Source organism: Nicotiana attenuata, unplaced genomic scaffold (assembly GCF_001879085.1).
Source record: "Nicotiana attenuata strain UT unplaced genomic scaffold, NIATTr2, whole genome shotgun sequence".
NCBI classification, from domain to species: domain Eukaryota; kingdom Viridiplantae; phylum Streptophyta; class Magnoliopsida; order Solanales; family Solanaceae; genus Nicotiana; species Nicotiana attenuata.
Window position 1 is genome coordinate 33,933 of NW_017672376.1, and position 26,214 is coordinate 60,146.

The 26,214-nt window shown below is 40.8% G+C and overlaps 1 protein-coding gene across 1 annotated transcript; it reads left to right on the top strand.

Moving 5' to 3' along the window:
- The first annotated feature begins 361 nt into the window (after positions 1–361).
- On the top strand, positions 362–2,392 carry LOC109212976 (uncharacterized protein At5g39865). The gene has a single exon (XM_019376719.1). It carries the CDS (start codon positions 856–858, stop codon positions 2,065–2,067), a length of 1,212 nt encoding a protein of 403 aa, XP_019232264.1. The 5' UTR covers positions 362–855; the 3' UTR covers positions 2,068–2,392.
- The last annotated feature ends 23,822 nt before the right edge of the window (positions 2,393–26,214 follow it).

The window sequence follows — 26,214 nt, forward strand, 5'->3', positions numbered from 1 at the left end:
GGGGTTCTGGTGTCCTCACTTCGCATAGTAAGGGTCGGCCATATCTCCGGACTATTATTCAAATTCTCCTTTCCCTTAGTGCCCGATGGTTCCTCAATCGCTTTATGTATGTTAGCGGTGGTATTGCTCCCAATTACCCCTATCTTTGTTGAGAGGCTAGCAATAATCCCTCCGATCGAAAGGGTTTTGGAGGTACCACACGTCCTTTTGATGGTCATCCTCGAGCCCTCCCCATTTCCGATGGGCGCAGGATAGCACTTCACGCTAAACGTGCGCTGAGAGAGAAACGAGAGGAGAGAGATAACTTATTCAAAGAAGACTTTTTTTGTAGACTTTGTATTAGGAGAAAGGATTATAATAAGAAAAGTGTGTAAAGTTGGCTGTTAGTACGTTACCTTCCCAAAGCTACCGAAGTTTGCATTTATTTCCAATCTTTTCTGTTATTCAATTCGTCATCTTCCCAACTGTACTTTCTCAACCTCCTCTAAACTAACCCCTTAGCTCCTTCAAACCTCATTCTTTCTGTCAAAAGTTCCAGTTCTTTTTTTCTGGTAAGCTCCCACTTTTTGTCTTTTAACCTTATGCTTTCTGTCAAAAGGTTTCAATTTTTTCTGTTAAGTTCTTGCTTTCTGTCAAAAGATTGCATTTTTCTCTTTTAATCTCCTGCTTTCTGTCCAAACTTATCTTTTTTCTTTTCATTTTGGGGGTTAAGTTCTTGCTTTCTGTAAAAAGACTTCATTTTTATCTGTCAAGTTCCAGACTGCTTTCCGTTCAAAGATTTCATTTTTTCTGTTAATTTCTTGGTTTTTGTTCAAAGATTTCATTTTTGTTCTTCTAAAGGTTCAATTTCAATTCATGGGTTGCTCTGCTTCTCGTTCCTATGACTTTGTCACAACAGATCCACAAAACCCATGGAATTGTTCATCTTCTTCACATTCACAACAGTCTCCATATTCCTACTCAGATTCATCTTCAACTCCAGTTTCAAGAACACTCTCTCTCCCCACTCCTTTGGTTCACCATCCTGCTATGTGCAAAGGTGACACCAATCATTTGGTTTCACTTACTTCTACCACCTATGGTTCACTTGTCTTAATTGATACCCCAATTCCAAACCCTAACCCTAACCCTAATTTCCATGGTGGGAATTTCAAGAACCCTACTACCCAGATGATAAAATCCCTAAATGGGACTGACCCACAAGACCCTTTATCCCCTGATTCAGTAATCAACACTTGGGAGCTCATGGAAGGACTTGATGACTTTGATTTCCATATTGTGCAGTCCAAGATTGAGTCCCCTAGAAAGCTCAAAACCAACAATCTTGATATCCAAAATGAATTAGATACAAATGAGTTGGAAAAATCCTATGAGTTTGTTGAGCACTCGGATTCGAAGCCATTATGGAAGCATTTGTCTGAGGAACAATTGCTTGCTAAAATGGACCCTAATGTAGCTTCAAGTTATAGACAAGCACTGTCTTCCAAAAGATTTGGGTATAAAGAGTCAGAAGATTGTCCAAAGCCCAATATTGTTAGTTCGGTAGAGTTAGAGTCGAGTAATGCAAGTTTATTGAGCTCATTGTTGCCCGATAATGATGTCCGCTTAAAGGGCACAGAGGACAAGATTGTTCTGTATTTTACTAGTTTAAGAGGAATAAGGAAGACTTACGAAGAATGCTGCACTGTGCGAATGATCTTTAGAGGGTTTCGGGTATGTGTAGACGAGAGGGATGTATCTATGGATGCATCATATAGAAAAGAGTTGCAAAGTGTTTTGGAAGGAAAAACAGTTAGTTTGCCTCAGGTGTTCATTGGAGGGAAGTACATTGGCGGTGCGGAAGAGATTAAGCAACTTCATGAGGCCGGAGAACTCGCTAATCTTGTGGAAGGGTTTGCAGTTAAGCATTCTGGTTTTGTTTGTGAAAGCTGTGGCGATGCAAGGTTTGTACCCTGCCCAAATTGCAGTGGGAGTCGAAAAGTATTTGAAGAGGAGGAAGGGAAATTGAGGAGGTGCCTGAATTGTAATGAAAATGGATTGATTCGATGCCCTGGCTGTTGCCCGTGAAAATTGATCTCCATTGGTCATGTACATGATTCACTATTTTAATTGGAGATTTATGAATTATGTTATTACTTATGTATTGATGTTGAATTCTGTAGTGTCTTCTTGTAGACCTATTTCAAGTGTCCATATTCTCTAGTTCTTCAAGATTCTTGTTCACTCTCTTTTTGAACAACTCAGAAGCAATAAAATCCCAGGAGCACATAATCTTTATTTGTTTGCCCTGACAAATATGTGATTTTGAAGTGTTCCTCTTTCTTCACCTCAATGGAACTGTTGTTTCTTCTATTCTGAATGGAAGTATTCCTGGGACTCTTTGAGATTTTTAGCTTGGGTAGGCTACATTTTCAAATATTTCGACGTGTTTGTTTTTTCTCTGCTGCATGTAGTTAGTATCAACTCTTTTGAGCTCATGGATTCATGTTGGTAAATTCCTTTCTTGGTTTACTATGGTTGATATTCTATTTTATGGATTTCAACATATTAGTATATACATGTATAACTTGATAAGTTGCTTGTTGGAGTGAAAGTATCATCATCAATTTAATGACTAACTTTTTTATTAGGTCTTGAGTTAGTTGCGGAAGACTTGGACTGGAATTGAATCACAATATACCATTCTTAACAGAGACAAATATGATGCTACTTCTCTTGTAAAATATGATGCTACTTCGTCAGTTTGCAGTAATTCTGATAAGAATCTCTTGGATGTCTATCATTAACTAAAATGGTGCAACTTCTCATCATTTTGGAATGACTCTGATAAGAATCTTTGTAAATTTGGCCTCTTTTAGTAGATTTATTAGTCATTCTCTTTTCCATATCTTGCACTGTCAGACCATACAGCAACCTGGTGAACTCCAAAAGAACTGCAAAAACAAATTCTACAGGTAATATATGTGCTTTTCTCACTCGAAATTCTTATGATTTTGAGGATACATGCTTCTAACAAGATGAGTATAAAGTTTTATGCCATAATATTCAGGGCTTGGTGATTTCAGTTCTGCTTCTGCATTTTCTTCTCTTTGCGTGGTGCAGATATTTCCACGTTCTCTTTCGTATGTCAAGAAATTAAATGCTTTTATCCACCATCCTTTGCTTCCATTGAGGAAGATGCATTTTTCTAGTATATTACCTAGGCCAAAGTAAAGAACTGTCTGAAACTTGATTCCTCTGGTGATACGTATTTAAAATGTTAAAGGGTGAGGCTTATGTTGGATATACTGCTGGTTAAAAAATCTCAAGAAATGTTTTTAGCTGTGATATACTGTATAATAAAACATTGTTTATGACAGATTTTGTTCTGATTGATGCTCCATTGCTTCTACACCTCCTGCAATACACAAATTTCTACCTTTCCTTAGAGGAGGTATCAATTAAGTTGTTTGATGAGTTGCTTGGAAGCTTTTCCATATTTCTGTTGGTAGTTTATGCAGTCTTTGGTTCCAGGGTCTACGTTCTACTGAAAGACACCTAACTCTCTGCTACAGGGGCGTTATCTATCACCAACAAATATTACAACAGCTTATTTTCTTTATGTTAGGTCTGAGATTTATATAGATCAGCATGTTAGTGTTCATATATATCTGAAATCTTGAAGTTGGTCAGAAGTCAATAGCGACACTAAAAAACAAAAAAAGAATGTTGTTGTGGTTGAAGGGTTCACCTCGTTTACTGGCTTCTTTATGCTGTTCATTCAGGGCAGAGAGAAATTTTTGGAATGTCCAATGTATTTGAGATATAGGAATCAAGCTGTCACGACCCAAACCCATGGCATGTATTGTCCGCTTTGGGCCTATATGTGCCATGAGCTTGGGTCGTGGAAAATATGGTATCAGAGCCGAATCTCCCTCAGTATGATGGTGGGGCGAGCCTCAGTGAGGACGCTGAGTACCAAGGCGCTGAATGTGATGCGCATGACGGAGGTTGAGCTGATGAGGGCGAGTCAAGCAGGAGGCAGGCTTCTAGGTTGGCAAGCTTCTGAAGAAGGGATGCACATTTCACTTTCGGCTAATCCCTCATCGGAATGGGAGGGGAATGTTAAGAGATTTATTAGGCATGACACAAGTTCATATGGTACGCGCGCTTTTGGGGTTCGATGCGGCGTAGTCCCTAAAGACAAATCTGTGTGGGCCTAGGCCTGAAGCTGATAATACATGTCATGGGCTTGAGTCGTGACACAAGCAATGGTCAAAAATTGATGTAATGCAATTTTTTCTTTACTTAAATAAGGTTAAATACATTGATGCTCTCTAGACTTGGCGCCATTTTTTGTTTAGACACTTTATCTTGGGACCGACCTATTGAACACCTCACTCTCTAGCCACGTTAAGATAAAATGTCTAAGTAAAAAGTTGTGTCAAACTTAGATTGCCATATACTCACCTATAGTTTGTGAAGATATTTACTATACCCCATTCGTTACGCTTAGCATGTCAAGTTATGAATTTTCAATTGACAACATAGAGAAGGCCAAACTGTTACCATCATTCTGGGGAGAGAAGAAAAGATGACAAAGAGAGGTGCCGAAACAAATCCTTTGGATGGTGGCAATACATTGGAAATTTATCATTTTGTCTTGGCCAGAAGTGCAGACCTCATTATTGTACCCAGAATCTGGAAATGGACTGTTTGGCTAGTAAAAAACTTGGACAAGCTTGACACACCTAACTTGTAGGCCGAAATTGCACTTATTAGACTTGGTTCTTTGAAATACTAACTAATTATAAAAGAAAGAAAGAAAAAAAAAACGGTTCTGTTATAAATAGAATTGTATTTAAGATAAATGTCTATATTTTAGAGAGATTTTAGAGATTTTACTTGGTGGCTAAGTCACTCTTTTCCTATAAATAGAGGGGTCCTATTCCATTGTAATTAATCTCAAAGCAATAAGAATTCTCTCTCTTTCTTTGCAATATTCTTCTTTTATTGTTTTATAACACGTTATCAACACGAGACTCTAACCAATTGAGTAAAAGATTTGGGATTGAGCATAATGATTGTCAATTGTTCTATGAACTTCCTTCAGGATTACATTATGGATTTAAGGTAAGTATTTTACTTTACTTTCTCTTTTAAATTCTTGAAATTCTATAATTTGATTTTAAATACAAGCAAAGTCAATAAATTTTAATTATAACTCTAATAGAGTTGTAAGAAATTATAACCACCTGAGTGGTAAAATTGCCATGTCTTGCCATGATCAAATTCATGTATGATTATGGGCAAAAGAAGTGAAAGTTCGTCCTATTGAATTAGCTTCATTCTCATTTCCTTAAGAGAATATGATAGCAGTATGTGATAAGTCCGAAAAGAAGACAAAATTATTACCGTGAAGGTATCGATGGGTGTGGACGTGATAATAGGTGAAATTATAATCGTCATCATTGTGGTAATGAGAATAATAAGACTTCTTAAAATAATCCTTCACTCCGTGAAAGTAATATGTCATCTATTTGACATGGAATTTTATAAAGCACGTATAGATGATTATGGTCTATTCATGATGTGAATGTGACAACATGTGATTTATGAATACATATTTATTGTTGGAAGAATATGAACATATGCCACACTCACCTCTAGAAAGAGATTTGTAATGAAATAAGAAAATAATTTCAGTATTATGGCATGAATGATCATTGATCACGTACATATTATAATTATGCCAATGTCTATTACAGGGCAAAAGTAATAGAAGCAACATATATTGCCTATAATGATTTTCACCATGACCATAATGGTATAACTTTCTCCTTGAAAGAAATATTCACTATATAGATATTAACGAATATGTGATAGTACAAAATTAATTGAAAGCTCTGGAAGAACCAATTATACTATTTTGGAGAAATAAAATTGATCATCAATAAGGTATTGTGTTGTAGTAAGGCTCAAAGAAACTTATTTAGTTTCTAAAATATTCGCGAAAGCGATTGATTATATTGAGACTATAAATAAAGGGAAAATTTAATATCTATATTACTACAACTTGTAGCGGGGTAATATATATGTGAAAAGTTATCCGCTTTATTCTCCAGTTTGTAATACACAAAATAAAAGAATGCCACAATAAAGTGGAAGTTAATTGATATAAAAACTCATATCATAATAAACTTGGAGTTTATTGATAATTGCACACGTCATGGTGTAAACCTGAAGTTTATCAATATTGATAATTTATTCAGTTGGCATAATTGGTTTAGCCATCTTAATTTAAGTATGATGTGCAAAAATAAAAGAGAATCCACATGGGTAAATATTAAAGAACTAGAAAATTCTGTACGAATTCTCTTATGTTGTTCACATTAATTAATAGACCAACTAAAACTGGGATTGAATCCCATGAATGCTGGAAATATCAAAAGGTGAATATGAGCCCATTCACCTATCATGTATACCACATAAGATGCATCTATGATATGGTTACATGTGCAATTATTATTTACCCGCAACCTGATATTTGCGAGGTAACTTGCTCAATAATTTAATTTCGAGCATAATTTTCATATTTCTATTCGAGACAGTTCATCTTGATAAGTTGGTTTACATCACAATTGATTTAGCAAAATAATTTATTAAATGCCTCCACTTAATATCTAAACTATTTTTTTTAATGAGAACAAAGTTATCTATATCAGATTGATATAGGTTATATACGAAAGTATATTACATTCTACCCTCACAAGTGGTTCAGGGTCAGGAACTAATTAATTTCATCTTATTATTATCGATGTGTAGTGTATATTTTAATTAACACTATAACACACAAAGGTGAGTTTCCAAAGTTGAGGAAGCAAGTTAGTTTTTCTAACATGAGGGGGAGACATGATAAACAGTTGAGAAAAAGTTACGTGGAATAAATTATCATTTGTACCTCTAGATCCTCGAAGATAATATGAACTTGAAGTTTGTTAGATTATATGAGTCCACCACAGTATAGAGTACCTGGTCCTCTATGAGTTTTCACTAAAAATACTAATGAACCAAACCGTATAGAGATCTGGTACTATATAAGTTCCCACAGTGGTAACTACAGAACCAGTATGTAAATGAGACATAGGATTTTTACGTGGAAAAATCCCACTCAAGGGGATAAAAACCACGACCTACACCTGTAGGCTTTCAACTTCACTAACTTGTAAAATACCTATTACAAGCCACTTTGTAATGGTTCCATTACAAAGAATGCAACTCAACTAACTTGTGGTACTCTTACCACAAGCCACTTTGTGACTCCCTAGTTACAAAGACTTTCACTAACTTGTGATGCTCTCACCACAAGACACTTTGTCACTCTACAGTTACAAAGGCTTTTGACTAACTTGTGATACTCTCACCACAAGCCACTTTGTCACTCTCTAGTAACAAAGACTTTAACTTATGACTAATCCCAGTCACAACATAAACTCAGAGAGTTTACGAATTTTACAAGCGGTTTCCTAATCAACGCTTCTAAGAAAGCAGGATAGGAGTTACAATGAAGAACACATAACAAAGACTCAACAAACCTAAGGACTTAAGATATCTTCAATCTTGGATCCGGTCCTTGAGGTTGCTGCAGCTTTGTTCTTGAGAGAGTCTGTTGCTAGCACTTGAGAGAATATTTCCTTTTCTGATTTGCAAGTGTTCAACCGATCAGATCCCTTGCACCAGGTTGTTATACCACAAAAGACATTACCATGGTGATGTCAATTCACAATGGTGATGTCAAATCTTGATTAGTACATGTTTCTTCTCAATGGGAAGTGACTGCTGCACTATCTGCTGCACTGTCGCGTGTACAGTTGCAGGAAGTCACTTTCTGCAGTTGCTTTCCAGCTGTAGTTGACTCATACTTCTATCAGAGAACCCTAAGGGACCAGGTCCCTGTTGTGTTCCTCTTTGTACAGTTGCAAACAGTCACTTTCTGCAGTTGCGTTCCAGCTGTATAGTTGACTTGTACTTCTGTCAGGGGAACACCAAGGGATCAGGTTCCTAATCTGGTTCTTGTGCACACCGCCCAGATTGTCTTGAGTTGATTAAATTGAATTATTGTACCAGGCATGCTTCAGGTCATTTATCTGGTTCTATACAGAAAGTTTGTTAGATCATCAAAACATAGATTGAAAGACCTTAAGCCCATCAATTTCCCCCTTTTTGATGATGACAAACTTTTAACATTGATGACTATTTGACTTAACCAGATAAGGTACCAGCAACCGCATATGTTCCCCCTGACTCTATTCTTCCCCCTTTTGGCATCAACAAAAAGACACAGTCAGACAAAAAGGCATAAAGAAGTCTAACTGTGACGACCCGATCGGTCTTCTCATGATTTACCGCTCCGTCTCCCCCATTTATGCTTCTATTTGCTTTAAAAATTGGTTTTTATATGTGATCGGGTTGGTTGGTTCGGGTTCGGAAAGGTTTTGAGAAGGTTTGAGACACTTAGTCTCTTTTAAGAAAGTTTAAGTTGGAAAAGCCAACCGGATGTTGACTTATGTGTTAGAGGGCTCGGATGTGAGTTCCGATGGTTCGGATAGCTTCAGGAGATGATTTGGGACTTAGGAACGTGATCGAAATATGTTTTGGAGGTCCGGAGTAGATTTAGGCTTGAATTAGCGAAATTGAGTTTTTGGCGTTTTCCGGTTGATAGGTGAGATTTTGATATAGGGGTCGGAATGGAATTCCAGAAGTTGCAGTAGCTTCGTTATGTCATTTGGGATGTGTGTGCAAAATTTCAGGACATTCGGACGTGGTTTGGTATACTTGATCAAAAGCGGAATGCGGAAGATTTTAGAACCTTAGGCTTGAATTCGATGTGTTTTGGTGGTTTTGATGTTGTTTGAGGTGTGTTGAAGGTTGGTATAAGTTTGAATAGTAGTATATGGTGTGTTTGTACTGTTGGTTGAGGTCCCGGGGGCCTCGGGGTGTTTTCGGATGGTTGACGGAAGGTTTGGAATTAAGTTGAAGAGCTGGAGTACTTTGTTACTGTCATAACCGCATCTGCGGTTAAAGGATCGCAGGTGCGACCCCGCAGATGCGGGAGGCCAGTCGCAGAAGCAGAAAATGGCTGGGAAGGCAGGGTTGCATTCACGACCTTTCAGTTTGCCGGAGCTGCTTTCACTTGGTGGGAGGCATATGAGAGGCATAGACCTGTTGGTTCGGCACCTCTGACTTAGCAGCAGTTCTCCGCTCTTTTTTGGAGAAGTATGTTCCACAGTCCCGCAGGGAGGAGCTACGTAGGCTGTTCGAGCAGTTACGACAGGGGGATATGACTATTACTTTGTACGAGATGAGGTTCTCAGAGTTAGCTCGACATGCTATTTGGCTGGTTGCTACGGAGAGAGAGAGGATCATGAGGTTTGTTGATGGCCTCACCTACCAGCTTCTGGTTCTCATGACTAGGGAGAGAGTGTCAGGTGCTATGTTTGAGGAGGTTGTGGATATTGCCCGTGAGATTGAGTCAGTTCGTCGCCAGGAGCGCGAGGAGATGGAGGCCAAGAGGCCTCGTGGTCATGGTAGTTATGGGGATGCTCCTTCGAGGGGCCAGTTTCAGCACGACAGAGGCCGTCAGTTCAAGCATGCTCAGTCAGCTCGCCCAGGTTATCGTGGGGCATCATCAGGTCATGGCTCTCACAGTTCTCAGCAGGGTCATTCCTCACTCAGTGCACTTTCAGCCCAGGGTTCGTCCCATGATCCATCAGTTCAGGATTCTTCTACGCCAGGTGCGTCTTCTAGTCATTCCGGTGTTAGGGGTTCCCATCAGTCCCCGTCTCCAGCACCCGGGAGTTGCTATGAGTGTGGATAGATGGGTCACATGTGGAGGCAGTGTCCTCGTCGTCTTGGGGGTTCATCTCAGCAGAGGGGTCAGTCATCAGCCCCAGCCACTTCACCTCCCACCCAGCCAGCTAGGGGTGGAGGACAGTCATCTAGGGGTCTCCCCAGAGGGGGAGGTCAATCTGGTGGTGGTCAGGCCCGCTTCTATGCACTTCCAGCTAGGTCTGATGCGATTGCTTCAGATGCGGTGATTACAGGTATTATTTCAGTCTGCCGCAGGGATGCTTCTGTGTTATTTGACCCTGGTTCTACTTTCTCTTATGTGTCGTCTTATTTTGCCCATTATCTGGATATGCCCTGTGAGTCCCTTGTTTCTTCTGTTCATGTCTCTACGCTGGTGGGCGATACAGTTGTGGTAGACCGTGTGTATCGGTCGTGTGTTATGACTATTGGGGGTCTGGAGACCCAAGTGGATTTATTGTTGTTATGTATGGTGGACTTCGATGTTATCTTGGGCACGGACTGGTTATCTCCGTGCCGGGCTATTCTGGACTGTCATGCCAAGATAGTGACTTTGGCTATGCCGGGTATGCCACGGATTGAGTGGCGAGATTCGACCGATTATGTCCCCAGCAGGGTGATTTCTTTCTTGAAGGCCCAGCGTATGGTTGGTAAGGTTGTATTTCATATCTAGCCTTTGTGAGGGATGTCGATGCAGAGACTCCCAGTATCGGTTCTTTTCCAGTTGTGAGGGATTTTCCCGATGTATTTTCTGCAGACCTGTCGGGCATGCCACCGGACAGGGATATTGATTTTGGTATTGACCTAGTGCCGGGCACTCAGCCCATTTCTGTTCCACCATATCGTATGGCACCAGCGGAGTTGAAGGAGTTAAAGGAACAGCTTCAGGAGCTCCTTGGCAAGGGGTTTATTCGTCCCAGTGTGTCACCGTGGGGTGCGCCGGTTCTTTTTGTGAAGAAGAAGGATGGCACGATGAGAATGTGCATTGATTACAGGCAGTTGAACAAGGTAACAATTAAGAACAAGTATCCTTTGCCTCGTATCGATGATTTGTTCGACCAGCTTCAGGGAGCGAGAGTGTTCTCCAAGATTCATCTCCATTCGGGTTATCACCAGTTGAAGATCAGGGACTCAGATATACATAAGACAGCTTTCAGGACCCGATATGGTCATTATGAGTTCTTGGTGATGTCCTTCGGGCTAACCAATGCCCCAGCAGCGTTCATGCATTTGATGAACAGTGTGTTCCAGCCGTATCTCGACTCATTTGTCATAGTCTTTATTGATGATATTCTGGTGTACTGGCGTAGTCAGGAGGAGCACGCGGAGCATTTGAGAGTGGTGTTGCAGAGATTGAGAGAGGAGAAGCTTTATGCAAAGTTCTCTAAATGTGAGTTCTGGCTCAATTCAGTGGCTTTCTTGGGGCACGTGGTGTCCAGCGAGGGTATTCAGGTGGACCCAAAGAAGATAGAGGCGGTTCAGAGTTGGCCCAGACCGTCCTCAGCTACGGAGATTCGCAGCTTTCTTGGTTTGGCGGGTTATTATCACCGGTTTGTTCAGGGATTTTCGTCTATTGCATCGGCCTTGACCAAGTTGACTCAGAAGAGTGTTTCATTTCAGTGGTCTGATGAGTGTGAGGAGAGCTTTCAGAAGCTCAAGACTGCTTTGACCATAGCTCCGGTGTTAGTATTGCTATCAGCTTCAGGTTCTTATACCGTGTATTGTGATGCTTCGAGAGTTGGTATTGGGTGTGTTCTGATGCAGGAGGGTAGAGTTATTGCTTATGTTTCTCGTCAGTTGATGCCTCATGAGAAGAACTACCCCGTTCATGATTTGGAGTTGGCTGCCATTGTTCACGGGTTGAAGATTTGGAGGCATTATTTGTATGGTGTGTCTTGTGAGGTGTATACTGATCATTGTAGCCTCTAGCACTTGTTCAAGCAAAAGGATCTCAATTTGAGGCAGCGGAGGTGGTTGGAGTTGCTTAAGGATTATGACATTACTATCTTGTATCACCCGGGGAAGGCCAATGTGGTGGCCGACGCTTTGAGCCGAAAGGCAGTGAGTATGGGGAGTTTGGCGTATATTCCAGTTGGGAGAGACCTCTTGCAGTTGACGTTCAAGCTTTGGCCAATTGGTTCGTGAGGTTGGATATTTCGGAGCCCAGTAGGGTATTGGCTTGTGTGATTTCTTGGTCTTCCTTATATGAGCGCATCAGAGAGCGCCAATATGATGATCCTCATTTGCTTGTCCTTAAGGACAGAGTTCAGCATGATGATGCCAGAGATGTGACTATCGGCGATGATGGGGTGTTGAGGATGCAAGGTCGGATTTGTGTGCCCAATGTGGATGGGCTTCGGGAGTTGATTCTGGAGGAGGCCCATAGCTCGCGGTATTCCATTCATCGAGGTGCCGCAAAGATGTATCAGGATCTGAGACAGCATTATTGGTGGACAAGAATAAAGAAAGACATTGTAGGATTTGTAGCTCGGTGTCTCAATTGTCAGCAGGTGAAATATGAGCATCAGAGACCGGGTGTCTTGCTTCAGCGGATGGATATTCCAGAGTGGAAGTGGGAGCGGATCACCATGGACTTTGTGGTTGGGCTCCCACGGACTTTGAAGAAGTTCGATGCTATTTGGGTAATTGTGGATCGGCTGACCAAGTCCGCGCACTTCATTCCTATCTGTACTACTTACTCTTCAGAGCGGTTGGCAGAGATATATATCCGGGAGATTGTTCGTTTGCATGGTGTCCCAGTTTCCATCATTTCAGATCGGGGCACTCAGTTTACTTCACAGTTTTGGAGGTCTGTACAGTGAGAGTTGGGTACTCAGGTTGAGTTGAGCACCACTTTTCTCCCTCAGAAGGACGGGCAGTCCGAGTGCACTATTCAGATATTGGAGGACATGTTACGCGCTTGTGTCATTGATTTCGGAGGGTCATGGGATCAGTTTCTACCACTCGAGAGTTTGCTTATAACAATAGTTACCAGTCAAGTATTCAGATGGCTCCATATGAGGCTTTGTATGGGAGGCGGTTGATAACTAGGGATTTTGATGCATTTTATACTCCTTCTTGCTTACGCTTTGATTATAAATTCATTCAAAATAGTCCCAAAAAGTCTCATAAGTTGTGCTTGATTGCAGGTTTGATCAACAAAGTGACAAGATGTCAAAGATCGGCTCAAAAGGAGTGAAACCTGCACAAGTACCAAAGACAAGACAAAACTGAGGAAAAACAGGCCTAGTGCGGCCGCACTACACTTTGTGCGGTCCGCACTAGGGAGATTCAGAGAGTTGGATTTTCAGGCATCAAGGCAGTGCGGCCGCAGAGGGTTTTGGCGTCCGCACTGAAGGCACCGCGGCCGCACTACCATTCCGTGCAGTCCGCAGAACCAAAGTTCAGAGAGATGACAAATTCAGAAGATGAAGCCTGTGCAGTCCGCAGTCCATTCTGCGCGGACCGCATTAGAAGCCTCCGTGGTCGCGGTCCATTCTGTGCGGTCCGTGGAGCCTGGGTTCAGAGAGTCAAGATTTCAAGTCAAGAGCCCAGTGCGGCCGCACACCATTTTGTGCGGTCCGACTGACCCCGCAGGGGCATTTTTGTCCAGTTTTTCCAGCTTAGTATAAATAGATTCTTTTTCCATTTTTAGGGCATCTGACATTGTAATACAGTAGCTGCGCTCGTGAGAAGACTTTTTTTAGCCATGTTGGGCACTCTTACTTAGTTTTAATTGTTGAATCCTTGTATTTACATTAGTAATTAATTAATATGTCTTTCTCTTCATCTATTTCTCTGATTTTCTCTTCAAGCATGAGTAGCTAGACCCATTAGCTAGGGTTGTGGCTCAACCCTAGTGTGTGTAATTGATGGATGTTGTGATTTAAGGTTAGATTGACTATGGGTGTTTGTTATTTGGGTCAGTTTTATGGTTTAATTTATGAATTAGTGGTTGCAAACACTAGTTTGTGCTAAGTTGACTTGGGCTCTTCTGGAGAAAGAGAACCTAAGTCTCCAAAATTGACTCAAGAAGGAATTGGGATGGACTCAAGAGATTTGATAGTCCCAATTAAAGGGTTAAACCTCGAGAGAGTAATACCCGACTTGAACCCTAGTTGCTTGGACAAATATGCATACCCAATTGGTCTTGAGAAAGTCAATTGGGCAAAATCACTCTTTCTACCGAGAGGTGTAGAGTGGGTAGTATCGAGCAACGGTTATAACATATTCCCCAATCATGTCAGTCGTGCCTTGGATGCAAGTACCCGTCAATTGGCCACCTAGGTGAAAGTCACTACCCTAGTGCCTTTTAGACCATTAGATACAACTTGTAGCAATTTACTCTTAGTTTAATTTAGTTGCAATTATAATTTGTAGTTTGATAATAGTAGAATATAAAGAAAAACCAAAAATGAATAGAAGACCAATTAAGAGCACATACGCAATCCTAAACTAGATAGATACTCAATTCCAATCCTAGCTCTCTGTGGATTCAATCCCGACCCAAAATCGGGTAAAAGCTATTGCGACCCTCTCTTGCACTTATTAGTAGTGCGAGTTGGCTGCGATCATTGTCCCCCATGTCCGGTTCGAATTATTCAGTTGTTTGTTGTTATTTGTTTTTCCGGTTGGCCCGGTTCAAGGCCTTGAAAACTTTCTCGGGATCTAATAATGCTTCAAATACTTCACCAGTTCTCGATGAGTTTCTAGGCATGCACCTGTACAACCAAGTCAACAAACGTTAAAATTTCAATGTAAAGATTGGAAGCAAAGAAAACTGACTATACTAAGAATTTTTGTATTTCTTTCAATTGTAATTGATAACACCGTTAAGTCCCCGGCAACGGCGCCAAAATTCGATCACGCCCAACTATGCCTTATAAAATGGATAAAGCGGTCGCTGCAAATATAATCCGAGTATTTAGCCCAGAGTCGAATCCTCAGAGAATTAACCTACCAATTACTTTTGTTAGACTCACTAAATTCTTTCTAATCAACTTTCAAGATATTTAAATAATAATTGGTGATGTTTTAACTAACTATAACTGAATATAAGCAAGTAAACTAACAACTAACTATGATTGAGTTGTAAACAAATAAGAGAAGGATCTAAGGTTATGATTTCCCCTATTGATGGAATCCCTTCCTGTTATGTTTCGCATAGATTTTCCTAATCGTCTCTATCGGTCATGAGCACTCTTATTACCGTAAATCTCTCCCGAGTAATCACAACAATTTACTAGACGCACTCTCCCGAGTTACGCTAGCTGGCTTTTATTACAGCTCACTTTAGATTGCACCCAAGGCTTTGTTATCCCTAATCCCGCCTTTAAACCCTCAGTTATTGATCCCTCATATACTTTGGGAATGGTGTTGTTCAACAATTACCTAAATATGCACTCTCTCCCGAGTAATACATACTAAATAGGCACAGCTAATTGAGGATCCTATCAATTAACTACAACAAGAACATAATTGAACAAATAGAGATTAAACCGAGCAAACTNCTTATGACGAAGCTTGTGAGATTCTTGATGAGATGGCGGATACATCCTCCGCATGGCAAAGTAGAGCCAATGTTCCTCAAGGTGACTCTACGGTTATTCGTTTGCATAAGGAATTACACGACCATGGGCAAGCTATAGCGGAGTTGACAACTACTATGAACCAATTGGCTAAGGCACAGTTGCAACAAGTCCAAAACCCTCGCCAAGTGAATGCTATGGAAGGTGTTAATATGCTTACCAACAAGAGAAGGCAAAGAAGGCAACAAAACCAGGGAATTCTGAGCAATTTGCTGATGATTGTGATGGGTTTCAAAATGATGGCTATGATGAGCAAAATGAAGAGGTACAATATGTGAACAATTTTCAAGGCCAACGGGGCAACTCTTCAAACCAACAACGGTGGAGACCTCAAGGCAATTGGGGTAATCAACAACAAAACAGTGGTAATTGGGGGAACAACAACCAAAATAACAACTGGGGCAATCAAGGCAACCAAGGGAATTGGAATGGTAATAACAACAATTGGGGTGGCAACAATAATCAAAGTGGATGGAATAATGGAAATCAAGGAAACCGAGGGCAAGGCTTTCAAAGGCCCTCAATGTACCAACAACCGAACAATCCACCCCCTTTCCCTTCTCAAGGTCCTAGTTCTTCGGGTAATGATATGGGTAGAATCAAAATAATGTTCGAACAGATGATGAAGAAGAATGCGGATTCGGATGCACAGTTGGCTTCCCACAATACCTCTATCAGAAATTTGGAGGTACAATTAGGCCAAATCTCTCAATCATTGAATACTCGCCCGAAGGGTGCCCTACCAAGTGATACGGTAGTGAACCCAAAGGGTGGGAACAACCATGTCATGGCGGTTACAACACGAAGTGGGAGAGGCGGTGATGTGAATGCCTCGAAACAAAAGCAAGTTGTTGATGATGATGTTGAGTTGCAAGAAGATGCGGTTCCTTTGGTAGTTGAAGATGTGGTTGATGACAATGTGAACAATGAAGTGAGGATTGACATTAAAGAAATCGAGGTGGAAACTCAAGAGGCCCTGAACCCGTCTAGGGAGCACGTAATTGACATGTCGGAGCCGGTTGTGCCAAGAGCCAAGGCACCTTTTCCTACGCCACCTCCCCCTATCCTCAAAGGCTAACCAAGCAAAAAAGTGAGAATCAATTCAAAAAGTTCATTGACATGATGAAGAGCTTATCCATCAACGTGCCTTTGGTGGAGGCTTTGGAGAAAATGCCTGGTTATGCTAAATTCATGAAAGATTTGGTTACAAAGAAAAGATCAATGGACTGTAAAACTATCAAGATGACCTACCAAGTTAGTGCCATAGTACATTCAATGGCCCTGAAATTAGAGGATCCCGGTGCTTTCACTATCCCATGCACTATTGGTAGTGCAGACTTTGCCAAAGCTTTATGTGATCTTGGGGCAAGCATCAATTTAATGCCCTTCTCAATTTTCAAGAATTTGGGTATTGGGCCTCCGAGGCCAACTTCCATGCGACTACAAATGGAAGATAGATCAATGAAGCGACCATTGGGTATAATTGATGATGTGCTTGTCCGGGTGGACAAATTTATCCTGCCAGCGGACTTTGTGATTTTGGATTGTGAGGTCGACTATGAGGTCCCGATCATATTAGGGAGACCTTTCCTTGCTACGGGGAAGGCTCTATTGGATGTGAAAGCAGGGGAACTCACTTTCAGGGTAGGTGATGAAAATGTTGTCTTTCATGTGTGCAAGTCTATGAAGCAACCCAATAGCACCGAGGTGTGCTCATTTGTAGACCTTGTCACAGCTGTGATTGTGGATGACACCAGTGCTATGGTCAACGTGGAGGATCCCCTTGAGGCCGTGCTATTAAATCTTGATGACAATGATGATGCAAGCAGAGTGGAGTGTGTTAATGCTCTACACGGGATGGGCTCTTATTCCTATGAGCCAAGAAAATTGTCTTTAGATCTTGAAAATCGGAAAACTCCACCAACCAAACCATCAATTGAGGAGCCACCAGTGTTGGAGTTGAAGTCACTACCTCCACACCTCAGGTATGAATTCTTGGGCTCTAATTCAACTTTACCAGTTATTCTTTCTTCTTGCCTTACTAACATGCAGGTTGAGGCCACTTTGGAGGTGCTTCAAAGGCGAAAAAGGGCAATTGGATGGACTCTGGCCGATATTCGGGGAATAAGTCCTGCATTTTGCATGCACAAGATTATTTTGGAGGATGATGCAAAGCCCTCCTTGGAACATCAAAGGAGGCTTAATGAGGCAATGCAAGAGGTGGTAAAGAAAGAAGTGATCAAGTGGCTAGATGCAGGTGTGGTGTATCCAAATCTCCGATAGCTCATGGACTTCTCCGGTGCAATATGTGCCGAAGAAAGGTGGGATGACTGTGGTGACAAATGACAACAATGAACTTATTCCCACTCGGACAATTACCGGGTGGAGGGTTTGCATGGACTACCGGAAGCTAAATAAAGTGACCCGCAAGGATCATTTCCCGTTGCCGTTCCTTGACCAAATGCTTGATCGCCTTGCGGGGCGTGCCTCTTTTTGCTTTTTGGATGGATATTCGGGTTATAATCAAATCTTAATCGCTCCGGAGGACCAAGAGAAGACCACATTCACTTGCCCATATGGCACATTTGCTTTCTCTCGGATGCCGTTCGGGTTGTGCAATGCTCCGGCGACCTTCCAACGATGCATGATGGCTATTTTCACCAATATGGTGGAAGATATTTTGGAGGTCTTTATGGATGATTTTAGTGTGGTTGGTGATTCATTTGAAGAGTGTTTGGACATTTGGATAGAGTTTTGGCCCGGTGTGAAGACACCAATCTAGTGCTAAATTGGGAAAAATGCCACTTCATGGTTGAAGAGGGCATAGTGTTGGGCCATAAAATTTCAAAGCATGGGATTGAAGTAGACAAAGCCAAGATAGAAGTGATTTCAAGGCTTCCTCCCCCCACATCTGTCAAAGGGGTGAGGAGTTTTCTTGGACATGCGGGGTTCTATCGGCGATTTATTAAGGACTTCTCGAAGGTAGTGAATCCTCTTTGCAAGTTGCTAGAAAAGGATACAAAGTTTGTGTTTGATGAGAGATGTATGGAAGCTTTTGAACTCCTTAAGCATAAGTTGACCACCACCCGATCGTTACCGCACCCAATTGGAGTTTGCCTTTCGAGCTCACGTGCGATGCAAGTGATGTTGCGGTTGGGGCAGTGTTGGGTCAAAGAGTGAACAAAATGTTTCATTATGTGTACTATGCAATCAAGATTATGAATGAAGCTCAAAGGAATTACACAGTGACGGAGAAGGAATTGTTGGCTATTGTGTTCGCCATGGAAAAATTTCGGCCATATCTTATGTGAGCCAAAGTCATAGTGCACACCGATCATGCCGCCCTTAGGTATTTGATGACAAAGAAAGACTCCAAGGCAAGGTTGATGCAATGGGTGTTACTTCTTCAAGAGTTTGATTTGGAAATAGTGGACCGGAAAGGTAGTGAGAACCAAGTGGCGGATCATTTGTCCCGCTTGGAGGAGGAAGGAAGGCCGTGTGATGGCCTAGAGATCAATGATACATTCCCCGATGAGCAACTACTTTCTGTGTCGATGTGTGATATGACATGGTTTGCGGACATTGCTAATTTCCTTGTGACTAGCATCATTCCATGTGAGCTCTCTTCTAACCAAAGGAAGAAGCTCAAACGGGATAGTCTGTACTTCTATTGGGACGAGCCATACTTGTTCAAGATTTGCACCGACGGAGTAATCCGGAGGTGTGTACCTGAGGAGGAGCAAATTAGCATCCTAGAGGCTTGTCATTCCCTCCCCCTATGGTGGCCATCATGGAGGGGTGAGGACGGCTTCGAAAGTTCTGAGTTGTGGTTTTTATTGGCCAACCTTGTTCAAAGATGCAAGTGATCTAGTAAAAAGGTGTGATCAATGTCAATGAGCGGGCGCGATTTCCAAGAAAGATGAGATGCCTCTACACACAATTCTTGAAGTTGATATCTTTGATGTATGGGGTATCGATTTTATGGGCCTTTTTGTAAGCTCGTGCGGTAACACTTTGTTGGCCCAAGAACAGGTGAAGTTTTAAAGAATGACAAATAAACTTAGTCATAGACCAGGTCCATCATGTGAAGCACAGTGATGATCAATCTACGCATGTGAGATGTACGTGAAGGAGATAGTCTCATTGATCAAGCAGCAATATCTCCTGAATCTGATTGAAAAGGTTGCATATTGGATAAGGGGAGAAAGTCTCCTTATGTGAAGAGAACACAATCCGGATAAAAGATAGTGTTGGAGTTTGTGTTGTTTTAGGACTCAACCTCGATGGAACATCAGCAATTGAGTCTTAATCAAACTCTAATTACTAACTCATTAAATAACAGTGATTGTTCTCTTTTACAGGTATTGCACAAACGCAGAAGTAACACTGAATTGAGAGCAAAAGAGCGAGGCAATTTTGCAAGCAATGCATGTGACATTTGAGTGTGCATTCCTGAAGCTACTTGGACGAGATAGAAGAACCAATTTCATTGTGTCCTTCTTTTATTCTAGTTCAATTGTAGTAGGTGATTTAAACTTGTACCTTTCAGCTTTCATAGAAGCATTCGTATTAGGTACTTAGAGTGTTCAAGTTATATGCTAACTTGAAGTTTTCGCAACAGTTGAGGTTGTGTGCTACAATGGGATTAGAGTTAATCCTTAGGTTTACAAAGAGTTTTGTAAATGCTGTTTTGGCTCAGTGATTTTAGTGGAAGTTTGGGAAAATCCTACGGAGTAGTAGGTCGTGGTTCTTTTCACCTTTTGAGCTAGGTGTTTTCCACGTAAAAAACTCTGTGTCCTTTATTTTATGTACTTATTATTCCACAAACAGTCGAGTTAGTATACCTAGAAGAACCAGGTTCTTCTAGAGCGCAAAATTGGGCACCACACAAATCAACCCCCCCCCCTCTTGTGTGGTATTGACGTATAAAACATCAATTGATATCAGAGCAGGTTATCCTTGAAGAGGCTAACACCTTAGGAAAAGATCAACATGAGTGCACCACCTGGGAACTGGGAAGGGCAATCCACTGCTAGGCCTTCACTCTTCAATGGTCAGTACTATTCTTGGTGGAAGAACAGGTTGAGGGATCACATCATAGGGGAAGACTATGAACTCTGGGACATAGACACTGATGGTCCCCTAGCAACCACAAAGAAGAATGCTGAAGAAGTAGATTGTGCCAAAAACTAGAGCTGACTGCACTGCTGAGGATTTAAGAAAATGGGAGAAGAATGCCAAGGCCAAGAAATGGCATGTGTGTGGACTAGGTCCAGATGAGTACAGTAGGATTCAAAGCTGCACCACTGCTAAGGAGATATGGGACACTTTACAAGTGGCTCATGAAGGAACTCCTCAAGTAAAGAGATCAAGAGGAACACTGCTATATTCTCAATATGAGAATTTCACCATGAAGGAAGGAGAAACCATCCAGGAGATGTACACAAGGTTCACAACTGAACTTAAATCTCTTGGAAGGGTTATTCTTGAAGAAGACAAAGTTGAGAAGATTTTAACAAGGGTTCTGCCAGTCTCTTGGGAAAGCAAAATTACTGCTATCTAGGAATCAAAGAATATTGCTACTCTCAAGCTGGATGAACTAATTGGAAACCTTACTGCATATGAACTGAGAAGACAAACCATGAAAATGGATGCACCCAAGAAGGAAAGGAGTCTGGCTCTCAGAATTGCTGAAGGTTCAGACTTGGAGGATGATGAAATGGCTATGATCACAAGAGAGTTCAAAAAGTACCCGATGAGAGGAAAGGGATCTTCAAAGAGTACAACCCTCAACAACCCAAGGTGCTCTGAGAAACAGACCAATGAGGGTTGCTACAAATGGGTAAGACTGATCGCATGATCAAGAATTGTCCCTCAATGGGAAAATTGAGTGGAAAAGGAAAGGGCTGAACGAAGGAACATGAAGAAGGAACAGGTTCAACCAAAAAGGAACAAAGGTTTCAACAAAGGCTAATGGTTAATGCCTGGGGAGAAACATCGGATGAGGACTCAGAAGATGAAGCTGGAGATGAACAAGCGCTTATGGCCATTGGAGAATCAGATGATGAACAAGAGGTAAGTATTCTTCATCTCAAGGATCAAGATTAAATTCCTGTCTAAAGAAAGGTTGTCTGAGCTACTGCTAGACTTCATAATGAGTCTGAGATAATCAACAATGAGAAGGAAGAACTGTCTAGGGAATGTGTGATCCCTAAAAGCCAAGTGGCAAAAATCTTAGAGTCTAGGCTAATTAGAGTGAAAGTAAAAATGCTGAGTTGAAGAACCAGGTTCTTGAACTTGATACTAATATCCTAGAACTTAGATCTGAGAACTTAAAAACTGAAATTAGGAACAGGAAAGAAAGAAAGGTGATCACATACATCTCACCCTAGAAGAAAACTTAGGAAAAAATGAAGGATGAGCTATACAGAAAGGATGGGCAGATAAAGAATACTAAAAGAAGATCTAGGGAAGGTAAAACATGAAAACTAGATAGAACTTGCAAATGGAACAAGGCTTCTGATGCACTCTCTTGGTTACAAGAACATCAACAGTAGCAACAAAAGAGGACTTGGTTAATGGGACACAAAAACCTAAGTGGGATCCTAAAAGCAAGTACCTCACTCTTCCTGAGAACAAAATCTGCACACACTGTGGCAAGACTGGCCATTACAAAAATGAATGTAATGCAAAAGAAAAGGCCAGTCAAAAGAACAAAACTTTTGTTCAAGAAAAAAATAGGCTGCCTGGGTGGGCTAGAAGGAATCTGATTTATCCCTTTGCCTATAGAAAGGGATCCAAACTAGTTTGGGTTCCTAAGACTAACCCCTAATTTCTTTTTGCAGGTCCAAGTGAAGGGAAGTAGCCAAATATGGTACATGGATAGTGGCTGCTCAAAACATATAACTGGAAGCAAGAATCAGTTCCTTTCACTTTAGGACTTAAATGGAGGTAATGTCTCCTTTGGAAATGGAAGAAAGGTGAGATTATTGGGGTTGGAAAGGTAGGTAAGACAGACTCTCACTCCATTGAGAATGTCTACTTGATAGATGGCTTAAAATACAGCCTGATCAGTGTGTCACAACTGTGTGACAGAGGTAACCTTGTAGCATTCACCTCTACTAAACGCTTTGTGATTAACCTTACCACTGACAAGATTGTTTTGCAGGAAAAAGGAGTTAACAATATTTACATTGTAGATTTGTCAACTCTTTCTGAAAATGAACTAACCTGCCTAAGTGTGCTGGATAATGATCCCCTCCTGTGGCACAAAAGACTTGGTCATGCCAGTCTGAATCAGCTAAACAAATTAGTCTCCAAGGACTTGGTGATAGGGTTACCCAACATCAAGTTTAAGGAAGACAAAGTTTGTGAGGCATGTGCAAGGGGGAAACAGGTAAGATCATCCTTCAAAATCAAGAAGATGGTAAGCACAACCAAGTCGTTGGAACTGGTTAATATGGATCTCTGTAGTCCAATGAGAACCATGAGCAGAGGTGGAAAGAAATATGTAATGGTACTTGTTGATGATTATTCTAGATTTACCTGGGTTCTATTTCTAACATCTAAAGATGAAGCATTTGACATGTTTACTGCCTTTGTTAGAAAAATTCAGAAACAATTAGGAAATCAACTTGCTTCCATTAGGTCTGATCTTGGAACTGAATTTGAAAATGCTAAGTTTGCTGAATTCTGTGATGAAAATGGTATAGATCATAATTTCTCTGCCCCTAGGACTCCTCAACAAAATGGAGTAGTTGAAAGAAAAAACAGGACTCTTGAAGACATGGCTAGGACTATGCTCCTTTCTAGTAAGCTGCCCCATAGCTTCTGGGCAGAGGCTGTAAACACTGCATGTTACATTATCAATAGATGAATGACTAGACCTCTTGTAGAGAAGACTCCCTATGAGTTACTTAAAGGGAGAAAACCTAATATATCCCATCTTAGGACATTTGGATATAAGTGCTTTGTGCACAATAATGTAAAGGACTCCCCAGGTAAGTTTGATCCCAGAAGTGATGAGGGAGTATTCTTGGGATATTCTTCACATAGCAAAGCATATAAAGTGTTCAAATAAAAGAACTTTGTGTGTAGAAGAAAGTGTACATGTAGTATTTGATGAAACTAACATTCTTTCCGAGAGACAGGAACATGAAGATGAAGCCATTGGATTGGTAAAGGACTTGACTGAAGCCTCAGCACAAGTCAAAGTGGCACCAACAGAAGGAACAGGTTCTTCCATCCAGGGCAACCTGACATGGGGAACTAATCAAAGACGAATTGAAATAAATCCCTTAAAGGAACCTGTTCATGACCTTGTTCCTCAGCAACAGAACATGGGAGAAACATCTAGCAGAAACCAGTTGGTTGTGAAACCTCACAAGTATCAAAGTTCTCATCCCATTGAGAACATTATACTGATCCAACATCTGGAGTTAAAACTAGATCACAATTAAAGGATCTGTGTGCTTTTGATGCATTTTTATCTCTTATTGAACCTAAAAATATTGTTGAGGCTTTGCAGGATGCAGATTGGGTCAATGCAATGCAAGATGAACTCAATCAATTTGAGAGAAGTCAAGTTTGGCATCTAGTTCCAAGGCCCAAAGATAGATCAGTTAATTGTAAAAAATGGGTCTTTTGGAACAAACTTGATGAAGATGGAACTGTTACAAGAAACAAGGCAAGACTAGTGGTCCAAGGTTACAGCCAAGAGGAGGGCATAGATTATGATGAGACTTTTGCTCCAGTTGCAAGACTAGAGGCAATCAGACTTCTCATAGCCTTTGCAGCACATATGGAATTCACTCTTCATCAGATAGATGTCAAAAGTGCCTTCCTAAATGGCTACCTGAAAGAAGAAGTATTTGTGAAACAACCTCCAGAGTTTGAAAGCAAGGAATGTCCTGAGCATGTGTACAAGCTAGACAAGGCTCTCTATGGACTCAAGCAGGCCCCAAGAGCATGGTATGAACGACTATCCAAATTCCTGCTTGAACATGGATACAAAAGAGGTAAAATTGACAGTACCTTATTCTTAAGGGAAAAAGGTAAGGATCTCCTTGTAGTACAAATTTGTGTTGATGACATAATCTTTAGGGCCACTACTGATAAGCTAAGTAAGGACTTTACAAGACTAATGGGGAGTGAGTTTGAAATGAGCATGATGGGTGAACTTAAGTTCTTCTTAGGCTTACAGATCAAACAAAATCCAAATGGAACCATGATCCATCAGTAGAAGTATGCAAAGGAGCTAATCAAATAGTTTAAAATGGAAGAATCTAAAGAAATAGACACACCCATTGCAACTGCCACTAAATTAGATGTTGATGAACCTGGTTCATCAGTTGATCAAAAGTTGTATAGGGGTATGATTGGTTCACTCTTGTATCTTACTGCTAGCAGACCTGACATTGTTTTCAGTGTGGGGCTTTGTGATCGCTTTCAGGCTAATCCTAAAGATTCTCACTTGTCTGCTGTCAAGAGGATACTAAGATATTTGAAAGGCACCACTGATTTGTGTCTTTGGTATCCCAAAGGTAGCAATTTCAATCTAGTAGGATATGCTGATGCTGATTATGCAGGTTTTCTAGTGGATAGGAGGAGCACTTCAGGTATGGCACACTTCCTTGGTTCATGTCTTGTGTCATGGGCTACTAAAAAACAAAATTCAGTGGCCTTGTCAACTGCTGAAGCTGAATATGTTGCTGCTACTTCTTGTTGTGCTCAATTGCTATGGATCAAATAGCAGCTGGTAGATTTTGGTATTGAAGTTGGTTGCATTCCTATATTCTGTGATAACACTAGTGCTATAAGTATGACAAAGAACCATGTTCATCATAAGAGGACTAAGCACATAGATGTTAGGCACCACTTCTTAAGAGATAACTATGAGAAAGGATTGATCTCCATAGAATTCTATGCTACTGATAAACAAATTACTGACATCTTCACTAAAGCACTAAGTAGAGAAAATTTTGAGAGGAACAGGTTGGAATTAGGGATGATTAAGATCACCTAATAGGTCCAGTTCAGAATGCACAATGAAAAAAAAATTGAAAAATTATATTTTTTTGGCTAGAAATTCTGAACTTTTGTAAATATCTATATTAATTTTTGCTCAGCTTCATACTTTAATTAGTATACTCCTGTGACATGTGTATATATGATTCACTGATCTCTTACAAAGTTTTTTCTATTATGATAATTGGGGCATGTTCAAGAGGATTCTATATGAAGAACCTGGTTCATCAGTATGAGTTCATATGAAAGCTCAGGTATGTTTTCAATACTTTGCATAATTAGAAAGATTAATAATTTAATCATGAGCATAAGTCATATACTTGTCAAATTCCTAGAAAATTCTATCCGTTGAGGCATTGAACCAGTTTCGTCCGTTTAGAACTCTAAAACCGTGATTTTTGCCTAATATCTAGGGAAGCCAAATAATCATTAAAAGTCTGGAATTACAGTTTGATTAGACTTCTAATTGACCCCTGAAAAGCTGTCGTTACTGCATTAATGTCCAATTCTCTTTAAATACACACCACATCTCTAATCTTCTTCATTACTCTAAAAAACCGTCAAAAATATTTCTCCAATTCTAGTTGCCTTCTTCTCCCAAAATTCTTAAAATTCCTCGATAAACGAAGAACCATGTCTAACCCACAAGATCATCCTGGCACTCCTCTACCACCATCTCCCTCAAATTCATCCTCATCTACTCCACCTAGCGTACCCCAAAACCTAGGTTTCGAAGGCAAAAAATGCTTGCCCG